A 12,654-nucleotide genomic window follows, 5' to 3' on the forward strand; every position below is an offset into this window, starting at 1 on the left:
CCAGGGATTTGAGCACAAAAATCCTGGCTGACACTCTAGTGCAGTACTAAGGAAGTACTGCACTGTCGGAGGTGCCGTCTTTCGGATGAGATGTTAAACCGAGGCCCCGTCTGCCCTCTCAGCTGGACATAAAAGATCCTATGGCACTATTTCAAAGAACGGCAGTGGAGTTATCCCCAGTGTCCTGGCCAATATTTATCCCTCAGCCAACATCACTAAAACAAATTACTGTTTGTGGGAGCCTGCAATGTGCAAGTTGGCTACCACATTTCCCACATTACAGCAGTGACTACACACTTCAAAAAATACTTCATTGGCTGTAAACTGCTTTTGAGACGACCAGTGGTCGCGAAAGGCGCTATATAAATGCACCTATTTATTTATTTTTACGGCTAGGGAATGGAGGGGGGAGAGGGGCAGACTATTGGCTCCTAATTAGTATGCACTTTCTGGTTGCCATATTCGAGACCTAGAGGACTATTCAGTGCCTGATTTTCCAGGCCAGTATGTGCTCGTACCAACTTCCTCTATGTGCTATTTTAATGGTGGTTTTATCAATGTATTGGTCTAGAAATCCGTCTTGGGCGGATCAGCTGCCCGTTATATGCAGTGCCTGATATTCAGTTACACGGACTGTAATGCAAACTGACTATCAGGCACTGCGCATTACGTGTTAACATTGGATAGTCAGGTGAAGGTTAGAAAACCAGAGTCTTTATTTACAGAGACCATCTACAAGATGCACTGAAGAACTCGCCAAGGCTTCTTCGACAGCACCTCCCAAACCCGCAACCTCGACCGCCTAGAAGGACAAGGGCAGCAGGTGCCTTGGAACTCCACCAACTGCAAGTTCCCCTCCAAGTTCCCCACTATCCTGACTTGGAAATATATCGGTGTTCCTTCACTGTCGCTAGGTCAAAATCCTGGAATCCCTCCCTAAAAGCACTGTGGGAGTACTATCACCAAATGGACTGCAGCAGTCAAAGAAGGCAGCTCACCACCATCTTCTCAAGGGCAATTAGGGATGGGCAATAAATGCTGGCCTTGTTATTGATGCCTACATCCCATGAACGAATAAGATACACATTATATACTATGCACCCCTAAGATCAGCTTGCTCCCATATATATATATATATATGTGTGCACAAGAGAGTCCTATCACCTGAATACAATAAACCATCATCATAGGCAGTCCCTCGGAATCGAGGAAGACTTGCTTCCACTCTTAGAATGAGTCCTTAGGTGGCTGAACAGTCCAATACAAGAGCCACAGTCTCTGCCACAGGTGGGACAGACAGTCAACAAGTGTAAGGGAGGGTGGGACAGATTTGCCGTGCGTTCCTTCCGCTGCCTGTGCTTGTTTTCTGCATGCACTCGGCGATGAGACTCGAGGTGCTCAGCGCCCTCCTGGATGCACTTCCTCCATTTATGGCGGTCTTTGGCCAGGAACTCCCAGGTATTGGTGGGGATGCCGCACTTTATCATGGAGGCTTTGAGGGTGTCCTTGTAATGTTTCCTCTGTCCACCCTTAGCTCGTTTGCCATGAAGGAGTTCCGAGTAGAGCGCTTGCTTTGGGAAACACTCAATTATTATACACCACTTAAATGCAATTAACATGAGGGGCTACCAATCTAATACCACTCCTTTTGTGCCACCGCCTGAGATGAATTTCTAGCCCAATGATTTTAACCAGATAAAAGCCAGCCTTAAACCAGCAGAGAGAGGAATTTAATAGGAGTGCCTTAAAAGTTCATAAGCTAACAATGGCCATTGTAATTTTTACCCTAACATCAGAAACCGATGGTGCATTCTGCCAGGTGTAATGGACTACAACAGTGAGAGGCTAAGCCCACACCTCTGCAATACTGCAAGCTATCATTTTAATTTTAGACTCAAAATTATCAAGCTGATAAGAGTTGGCTAGGCTATGGCTTTTCATCAGCAGATATCTGAAGGATCTATGAATAATAAATAATGGGAATAATGTTTATTTCCTAATAATATTCTCATTATGTTTGCAATAAATTTCACTGCACTTCAAACTCAAGCCGTTCGGCTCCAGAGAAATCTCACAGCCTGCCAGGTTTATCAACCAAATCCAAGGATGTATTTCAAACCATTCCCTTTTGTCACTGATCTGACATACTACAGAATCTTGCCTGTATCAAGGGTGATTTCAAAAGTTCACGTACAACTACTCCAAATGTATTGCTTAAAGGCAAACTAAACCTCAAGTGATGAAATGGCCCTTTGCACCGTGCTGCTCATTTTGTAAGCTGTTCCTTTATTGAGTCTGATGGTTGCAGCTTTCAACACTGTCACATTTAGCCCCACCCTCTCGCGCCAAGTTTTCGGGTTATGGCGATGTCTCTTCAGGGTTCTACATGTCACCGCCCACTAGATACTTCTACATAAACACTGCATTTCATAATATCCTCAAGGCTATTAAAGTAAGGTTGAGGTGCCCTAGTGAAAATCGGCCCCAATGAAAGAATAACAGTGTTACAAATTTAACAATTCTCTCGGGTAAAGCGGTGCTGGTCACTCTCTTAAGTGGCAGAAAATCAAGGCCTCACTCTAATTCGCTTGTGATGTAAATGTTGCACTAAAACAGATCACCAATCCACGGAGGTGAAAGCAACGTGTTCGCAGGTAATGGTGGCGGGCATGTGGTGCGGGTAATGGCGGCGGCCACTCTTGACTTCTCTCACGACCCCTCGAGAAGCTAAAATGGAGCAGGGCCCCAGCGTCCCTCATCCCCACCCCTCAGGTCTCCCGCCACCTCTCCTGAAGGCACTGCTCAGCGCCGAGCTTACAGCTCACATCTCACTGTAGGCAACTAGGCCCATACAGCAGGGCCTGGTCTCCAGTCGTCTCGGACCCCCTTGCCATTGGACCAAGACCTTGCTCTGCTAAGCCCGTGTGGTAGCCTGTGTGCAGCGGTCATCCCACGTTAAAAGAACTCACGCACAGGCATCTTCCACCCTTCAAAATGAAGTGCGGGACCTGGAATGTCAGGACCCTCATGGACAATCCCAACAGTGACAGACCAGAACGCCGCACACAGCACTAAAACACATTGTGGAAAATGTTTCCCCTTATTTTCTTTGGTGCTGCTTAGCCCCTTTAAGGGACTGCGTGGGCCATTCAGAATACCACGCATGCTTGGTTTTTGTATTGAAAAGCCGGCTGCACGAGATCCCCGGAGCACATCACGGCTACGCAGCGTACAGGGGACATTGGTTGTGCACCCCATTTTTAAGACTAAAACCTGCTTTGTGCAGTACACACCCCTCCACCTTTCGAAATCTGCAGATGACACAAAACTTGGAAGTGTAATAAACAGTGAGAAAAATAGCAATAGACTTCAAGAGGCTATAACCAGGCTGGTGGAATGGAAGGACACATGGCAGATGAAATTCAACACAGAAAAGTGTGAGGTGATACATTTTGGTAGGAAGAATAAGGAGAGACAATACATGCTGAATGGTACACTTTTACAGGGGGTGCAAGAAGAGACCTGGGGGTCTTTGTGCACAAATCTTTGAAGGTGACAGGAATGGTTAACAAAGCAGTTAATAAAGCACATGTGATCCTGGACTTTATAAATAGTGGCATAGAGTATAAAAGCCAAGAAGCTATGCTAAACCGATATAACACACTAGTTCGACCCCAGCCGGAGTATTCTGTCCAATTCTGGGCACCACACTTTAGGAAGGGCATTAAGGCTTAGGCGAGGCCGCAGAAGAGATTTTCTCAAAAGGTTGCAGGGATGAGAGACTACAAGGATAGACTGGGGAAGCTGGTGTTGTTCTCCGCAGAGCAGAGAAGATGAAGAGGAGATTTGATCGAGGTGTTTAAAATCAAGAAGGGCGACATAAGGAAAAACTTTTTACGCAACAAGTGGTTAGGATTTGGAATGCCTGATAGGGTGGTGGATACAGATTCAATAGCAGCCTTCAAAAGGGAATTGGATAAATACTTGAAGGAGAAAAAATTGCAGGGATACGGGGAAAGAGCCGGGGAGTAGTGCTGGAGAAACTAATGGGACTGAAGGCAGATAAATCCCCAGGGCCTGATGATCTGCATCCCAGAGTACCAAAAGAAGTAGCCATGGAAATAGATGCATTGGTTGTCATTCTTCCAAAATTCTATTGATTATGGAACAGTTCCTGCAGATTGGAGGGTGGCAAATGTAACCCCACTATTTAAAAAAGGAGGGAGAGAGGAAACAGGGAACTACAGACCGGTTAGCCTGACATCAGTAGTAGGGAAAATGCTGGAGTCTATTATAAAAGATGTGATAACAGCACACTTAGATAATATCAACAGGGTTAAACAAAGTCAACATGGATTTATGAAAGGAAAATCATGTTTGACAAACCTATTGGAGTTTTTTGTGGATGTAACTGATAGAATAGATAAGGGAGAACCAGTGGATGTGATGCATTTGGATTTTCAGAAGGCCTTTGATAAAGTCCCACATAAGAGGTTAGTGTGCAAAATTAAAGCAAATAGGATTGGGGGTAATGTATTGGCATGGATTGAAAATTGGTTAACTGACAGAAAACAGAGAGTAGGAATAAATGGGACTGTTTCAGGGTGGCGGGCCGTGACTAGTGGGGTACCACAGGGATCAGTGGTTGGGCCCCAGCTATTCACAATATATATAAATGATTTGGATGAGGGAACCAAATGTAATATTTCCAAGTTTGCTGATGACATAAAACTAGGTGGGACTGTGAGTTGTGAGGAGGATGCAAAGATGCGGAAAGGCAATTCAGATAGGTTGAGTGAGTGGGCAAACACATGGCAGATGCAGTATAACGTGGATAAATGTGAAGTTATCCACTTTGGTAGGAAAAACATAAGGACAAAGTATTATATAAATGGTGATGGCTTGGGAAGTGTCGATGTACAGAGGGATCTGGGTGTCCTTGTACACCAGTCATTGAAAGCAAACATGCAGCTGGAGCAAACAGTTAGGAAGGCAAATGGTATGTTGGCCTTCATTGCAAGAGGATTTGAATACAGGAGCAAGGATGTCTTACTACAGTTATACAGGGCCTTGGTGAGACCGCACCTGGAGTATTGTGTGCAGTTTTGGTCTCCTTACCTAAGAAAGGATATATTTGCCATAGAGGGAGTGCAGCGAAGGTTCACCAGACTGATTTTCCTGGGGTGGCAGGACTGTCGTATGAGGAGAGATTGGGTCGACTAGGCCTGTATTCACTAGAGTTTAGAAGAATGAGAGGGGATCTCATTGAAACGCATAAAATTCTGACAGGGTTGGTTAGACTGGATGCGGGGAAGATGTTTCCCCTGGCTGAGAAGTCTAGGACAAGGGGTCACAGTCTCAGGATACAGGGTAGGAAATTTAGGTCTGAGATGAGGGGCAATTTTTTCACTCAGAGGGTGGTGAACCTGTGGAATTCTCTACCACAGAAGGCTGTGGAGGCCAAGTCACTGAATATATTTAAGAGGGATATAGATAGATTTCTGGAAACAAAAGGCATCAAGAGGTATGGTGAAAAAGCAGGAACATGGTGTTGAGATAGAAGATCAGCCATGATCATATTGAATGGCGATGCAGACTCGATGGGCCGAATGGCCTACTACTGCTCCTATTTTCTATGTTTCTAACTGGATTGCATTTCGAAAGGGCTGGCACAGACTCGATGGGCCGAATGGCATCCTTGTGTGCTATACTAGTCTATGATTCCATAATTCTAGGGTGACAAGAGTGCTGTGTAACCTCGTGAAATACCAGCAGCTGAGTGGGAGAATGTGGGTTTGTGCCCGCGAGTCCTCAGCTGTTGCTGTAGTTGGACTGATCTTGGGAGGAGCAGCGTGGAGTGCGACAGGGTGTGAAAGGAAATGGAGCAGAGTGTCACCCATGGCAGCTCTCGACAGCCTCGTAATAAGTTGGACGAATTAACTGCGCAGATAGCTGCTAACAGATATGATGTAATTGGCATCATGGAGACAGGGTGACCAAGGCTGGGAACTCAACATCCAGAGGTATTCAACATTTATGAAGGAGAAACAGAAAGGAAAAGGAGGTGGGGTGGCGTTGCTGGTTAAAGAGGACATTAACGCAATAGTAAGGAAGGCTTTGATGATGTGGAATCGGTATGGGTGGAGCTATGGAATACCAAAGGTCAGAAAATGCTAGTGGGAGTTGTGTACAGACCACCAAACAGTAGTAGTGAGGTTAGGGACAGCATCAAACAAGAAATTAGGAATGCGTGCATAAAGGTACAGCAGTTATCGACATATAGATTGGGCTAACCAAACTGGTAGCATTGCGGTGGAGGAGAATTTCCTGGAGTGTATTAGGGATGGTTTTCTAGACCAATATGTCGAGGAATCAACTAGAGGGCTGGCCATCCTAGATTGGGTGATGTATAATGAGAAAGGACTAATTAGCAATCTTGTTGTGCGAGGCCCCTTGGGGAAGATTGACCATAATATGCCAGAATTCTTTATTAAGATGGAGAGTAACACAGTTAATTCAGAGACTAGGGTCCAGAACTTAAGGAAAGGTAACTTTGATGTATGAGATGTGAATAGACTGCCGAATGATACTTAAATGGCAAATATTTTAAAGGTCACATGGATGAACTTCAACAATTGTACATCCCTGTCTGGAGTAAAAATAAAATGGGGAAGGTGGCTCAACCGTGGCTAACAAGGGAAATTAAGGATAGTAAATCCAAGGAAGAGGCATATAAATTGTCCAGAAAAAGCAGCAAACCTGAGGACTGGGAAAATTTTATAATTCAGCAGAGGAGGACAAAGGGTTTAATTAGGAGGGGGAAAATAGAGTATGAGAGAAAGCTTGGTGGGAACATAAAAACAGACTGCAAAAGCTTCTATAGATATGTGAAGAGAAAAAGATTAGTGAAGACAAACGTAGGTCCCTTGCAGTCAAATTCAGGTGAATTTATAATGGAAAACAAAGAAATGGCGGACCAGTTGAACAAATACTTTGGTTCTGACTTCACGAACGAAGTCACAAATAACCTTTGGGAAATACTAGGGGACCGAGTGTCTAGTGAGAAGGAGGAACTGAAGGAAATCCTTATTAGGCGGGAAATTGTGTTAGGGAAATTGATGGGATTGAGGGCCGATAAATCCCCAGGGCCTGATAGTCTGCATCCCAGAGTACTTAAGGAAGTGGCCCTAGAAATAGTGGATGCATTGGGTGATCATTTTCCAACAGTCTATCGACTCTGGATCGGTCCCTGTGGACTGGAGGGTAGCTAATGTAACACCACTTTTTAAAAAAGGAGGGTGAGAGAAAACAGGGAATTATAGACTGGTTAGCCTGACATCGGTCGTGGGGAAAATGTTGGAATCAATTATTAAAGATGAAATAGCAGCGCATTTGGAAAGCAGTGACAGGATCGGTCCAAGTCAGCATGGATTTATGAAAGGGAAATCATTCTTGAAAAATCTTCGAGAATTTTTTGAGGATGTAATTAGTAGAGTGGACAAGGGAGAACCAGTATTGGGGGTAATATACTGACGTGGATAGAGAACTGGTTGGCAGGCAGGAAGCAGAGAATTGGGATAAACGGGTCCTTTTCAGAATGGCAGGCAGTGACTAGTGGGGTGCCGTAGGGCTCAGTGCTGGGACCCCAGCTATTTACAATATACATTAATGATTTAGATGAAGTAATATCTCCAAGTTTGCAGGTGACTCTAAACTGGGTGGCGGTGTGAGCTGTGAGGAGGACACTAAGAGGCCGCAGGGTGACTTGGACAGGTTAGGTGAGTGGGCAAACGCATGGCAGATGCAGTATAATGTGGATAAATGTGAGGATATCTACTTTGGTGGCAAAAACCCGAAGGCTGAATATTATCTGAATGGCGGCAGATTAGGAAAAGGGGAGATGCAACGAGACCTGGGTATCATGGTACATCAGTCATTGAAAGTAGGCATGCAGGTACAGCAGGCGGTGAAGAAGGCAAATAGTATGTTGGCCTTCATAGCGAGAAGAATTCAGTATGGGAGCAGGGAAGTCTTACTGCAGTTGTACAGGGCCTTAGTGAGGCCTCACCTGGAATATTGTGTTCAGTTTTGGTCTCCTAATCTGAGGAAGGATGTTCTTATTATTGAGGGGAGTACAGCGAGGATTCACCAGACTGATTCCCGGGATGGCAGGACTGACACATGAGGAGAGACTGGATCGACTGGGCCTGTATTCACTGGAGTTTAGAAGGATAAGAGGGGATCTCATGGAAAAATATAAAATTCTGACGGGACTGGACAGGTTAGATGAAGGAAGAATGTTCCCGATGTTGGGGAAGTCCAGAACCAGGGGACATAGTCTAAGGATAAGGGGGTAAGCCATTTAGGACTGAGATGAGGAGAAACTTCTTCACTCAGAGAGTTGTTAACCTGTGGAATTCCCTACTGCAGAGAGTTGTTGATGCCAGTTCATTGGATATATTCAAGAGGGAGTTAGATATGGTCCTTACGGCTTAAGGGTTCAAGGGGTATGGAGAGGAGGCAGGAAAGGGGTACTGAGGTTGAATGATCAGTCATGATCTTATTGAATGGTGGTGCAGGCTCGAAGGGCCGAATGGCCTACTCCTGCACCTATTTTCTATGTTTCTATGTTTAATGCCCGTTATCAAGTGATATCTGCAGGTGCCTGGAGGTAGTAATAATAACTCAAGGGGTTCGTCAAAGCTGTGAGTGCAAGCTTCGGTTTGGCTCCGTGGTTTAGCGTGCAGAAAGATAGTTAATATGCTTAAGGAAAATACAAAAAAAAAATCCCTTTCACAACCTTAGGGTGTTGATGTTGGTTGAGGGATAAATGTTGGCCGGTATAACTCCTCTGCTATCCTTCGAAATAGCACCATGGGATCTTTTATGACCACTTGAGAGGGCAGACATGGCTCGGTTTAACACCTCATCCAAAAGACGGCACCTCTGACAGTGCTGCACGCCCTCAGCATTGACTGGAGTGGTAGCCTAGATTATGTGCTCAAGACCTAAAAATGTAATGATACTGCACCCATTTTCCCTGACGTAGAACGGGGGTTAAAGCTTCCAATATGGCAGGAAGTTTGTGCATCCGGTGCATGTTCTGAGCCGAAATTGCGTCCAGGGCCCACACCTGAAACAGGCTTTAGGCCCTGTGCATGTGGAAATAGGAGGCATAATGCCTGTTGGAGGCCCTCTTCACAAAATTGGGCTGCCCGGAGCTGGGCCGGCTGCGTTCAGGAAAATCAAGTCTACATGCGGCCTTAATCAGTGGTCCTTAGAGGGACTGCTCAGGGTCGCCACCAAAAAGGTACATTTAAAAATATATATTTCTGTGTATGTGGAGCTGGGAGGTGCAGCAGTGCTCCTCCTGGCTCCACATTGGGGCGGAGGGGTTACGGGGGCAGGTGGAGGGAAAAGCTGGGTTTCAGCACAGTTTGAAATGCAACACATTCAGTCTACTATAACACAAATGGACGAGGAATGGAAAAGAGCATTATGAGCCATCTAGTTCGTGCCATATTTCAACAAACATTCCCCTTTGAATAAAAGAAAAACCTATGCAGTTCCCTCTTGAAGTTGCTGACATCATCTGCTTATGCCATCGCCCTATGCTGCCTGTTCCACGAATCATCACCCTCGGTGTGAGATAATATTTGTAAATTGCCCATTCACGTTCCTCAAACCATTGTTCCGCACAGCTTCAGAAATTTAGTTCAGATGTCTATCTAATCTGGTTTTCTGAGTTCGAGCCCCCTGGCTACAGTTTGTGGTTATTGATTTGGATTCAGATTATCTATATTCTTTAGAGCCTTCCTCGAGACTCCTTCTGCCCACTGTCAACATTTCGATATTTTTCATCTTTGAAAACCTCCGCAACAATTGAAATTTGACAGAACTACCCCTTAATAATAGTTGCAAGACTAATATATCGCAATTTATCTATATAATACGCAGGAGAAGGGTGGTGCAGCTTTAAATGGTCTGCACAGCGATCATTTCACATTTAAATGTTATCAGCTTAACAGGAACGCGATAGGCCCATTCACAGCCTCCTCTGTTGTAAACCACGTGCTAAAGTGTCATCAAATATATTTCATTGTGTCTGCCTGCGGTATTTATTAAAAATAAAAATAAAAAATATATATATATTTGTATTTTTTTCCAGATAGCCCTTACCCAGAGCAACTCTTGCAGCCGAAGCATCATAATTGATCCAAAATGACACCCAGGAAAGAATTGTAATCAGTATGGACGGCATGTACGTTTGAAGAATGAAGTAGCCGATATTTCTCTTTAACTTGAAGCTCAGTGACAGCCTTGGGTACGCACCTGGGAAAACAAATGAGGAAATCGCCATTTAATACAAGAAATAAGCCCACAGACAGCCTGCACTTGCCGAGGTAGTCTCAAGAGGCACAGCTCCAGGGAACATGTATGAGGCTATCCTATGATATGTAAATAATAATCGGATCCTTGTTTTTTTTTTACATAATGTGCATTTGATTTCTCAATATAACTGTAATTCCTTATTAGAAACTTGCAGGGATAGATGGACCTTCATGATTTTGTTAAGGTTGTGCCTGACTAACTTGATTTAATATTCTGAGGAGATAACAAGGGGGGGGGTAGATGAGGGTAGAGTGTTTGATGTTATCTACATGGATTCCAGCAACTCTTTTGACAAGGTCCCACATGACAGACTAGTCAGAAACGTAAAAGCCCAGAGTAATGGTCGACGGGTGTTTTTGTGACTGGAAAACTGTTTCCAGTGGGGTTCGGCAGGGCTCAGTACGAGGTCCATTGCTTTTTGTGGTGTCTATCACTGATTTAGACTTGAATGTAGGGGGCATGATTAAGAAGTTTGCAGATGTTACAAAAATCGGCAGTGTGGTTGGTCGTCAGGAAGATAGCTGTAGATTACAGGAGGATATCAATGAACTGGTCAAGTGGGCAGAAAAATGGCAAATGGAATTCAAAACCGAGAAGTGTGAGGCAATGCATTTGGGGAGGGCTAATAAGGCAAGGGAATACACAATAAATGGTAGGATACTGAGAAGTGTAAAGGAACAAAGGGATCTTGGAGTGTTGTCCACAGATCCCCAAAGGTAGCAGGACAGGTAGTTAAAAAGGCATACAGGATACTTCCCTTTATTAGCCAAGGCATAGAATATAAGAGCAGGGAGGTAATGCTTCAACTGTATAAAACACTAGTTAGTCCAGAGCTAGAGTACTGTGTGAAGAGGATACAGAGGAGATTTACGAGGATGTTGCTAGGAGAATTTTAGCTATGACGAATGATTGAATAGGCTGTTTTTTTCCCTTTGGAACAGAAGAGGCTGAGGGGAGATTTAATTGAGGTGTTTAAAATTATGAGGGGCCTAGTTAGATAGGAAGGATGTATTTCCCTTAGCAAAGAGGTCAATAACTAGGGGGGCACAGATTTGAAGTAATTGGTGGAAGGATTAGAGGGGAGTTGAGGAGAATTTTTTCACCCAGAGGGTGGTGCGGGTCTGGAACTCACTGCCTGAAAGAGTGGTAGAGGCAGAAACCCTCATTGCATTTAAAAAGTACTTGGATGGGCACTTGAAGTGCCGTAACCTACAGGGCTACGGACCAAGAGCTGGAAAGTGGGATTAGGCTGGATAGCTCTTTATTCAGCAAGCTCGGACATGATGGGCCGAATGGCCACCTTCTGTGCCGTAAACTTCGAGGATTCTATGATACACTATTTTTTTGGGCTCTTCTCCCTGTTCAAATTTGTACAACATTTGCCTCTCTTTTTCCATTCTTAACAATACCCGTTTAACATTGCGAGTCAGTGGGAAAGTGCAAGTTCATATATCTGTCCACACGTTTTTCCCCTCTGATTTATCGCTGACTTTGCCTACAATTCTACAACGTGGTGGGAACTGGGAAAAGACAGATGAACCCATCAAACTGAAGAAAACATTTTCTAACTTTATTTACAAACTTAGCAATAATAATCAAGGAACTAACAACCACCTTGCACTTACATAGTGCACAATGACACAATGCATTACAATTTAGTGGGATGGTGGGGGCTGGGTGGGGAAGAGGAACAGCTACACGGGTTAAAATTTTCAATTATGAAGACAGGTTGCATAGACTAGGCTAGTATTCGCTTGAGGATAGAAGATTAAGGGATTAGCTACTTGAGGTGTTTAAGATGATTAAAGGATTTGATAGGTAGAGAGAAAGAAACTATTTCCTCTGGTTGGGGAGTCCAGAACATAGAAACATAGAAAATATGTGCAGGAGTAGCGCCATTTGGCCCTTCGAGCCTGCACCACCATTCAATAAGACCATGGCTGATCATGCAACTTCAGTACCCCATTCCTGCTTTCTCTCCATACCCCTTGATCCCTTTGGCCGTGAGGGCAATATCTAACTCCCTTTTGAATATATCTAATGAACTGGCCTCAACAACTCTCTGCGATAGGGAATTCCACAGGTTAACCACCCTCTGAGTGAAGAAGTTTCTCCTCCTCTCGGTCCTAAATGACTTACCCTTTATTCTTAGATTATGACCCCTGGATCTGGAACTCCCCAGCAATGGGAACATTCTTCCTGCCTCTAACCTGTCCAATCCCGTCGGAATTTTATATGTTTCTATGAGATCCCCTCTCATTC

At 44.4% G+C, this 12,654-nt stretch overlaps 1 protein-coding gene across 2 annotated transcripts in view; it reads right to left on the reverse strand.

Annotated features, from left to right (window-relative positions):
* Positions 1 to 12,654, reverse strand: part of gabrb3 (gamma-aminobutyric acid type A receptor subunit beta3) — a 362,713-nt gene that overhangs the window by 40,053 nt on the left and 310,006 nt on the right. For both annotated transcript variants that reach the window (XM_070892456.1, XM_070892455.1), the window contains one exon: positions 10,180 to 10,332. In XM_070892456.1, coding sequence (XP_070748557.1) covers positions 10,180 to 10,332 — 153 coding nt within the window. The remainder of the gene's footprint in view (positions 1 to 10,179; positions 10,333 to 12,654) is intronic.

The sequence above is a fragment of the Pristiophorus japonicus genome, chromosome 10 (genome assembly GCF_044704955.1).
Source record: "Pristiophorus japonicus isolate sPriJap1 chromosome 10, sPriJap1.hap1, whole genome shotgun sequence".
Taxonomy (NCBI): Eukaryota; Metazoa; Chordata; class Chondrichthyes; family Pristiophoridae; genus Pristiophorus; species Pristiophorus japonicus.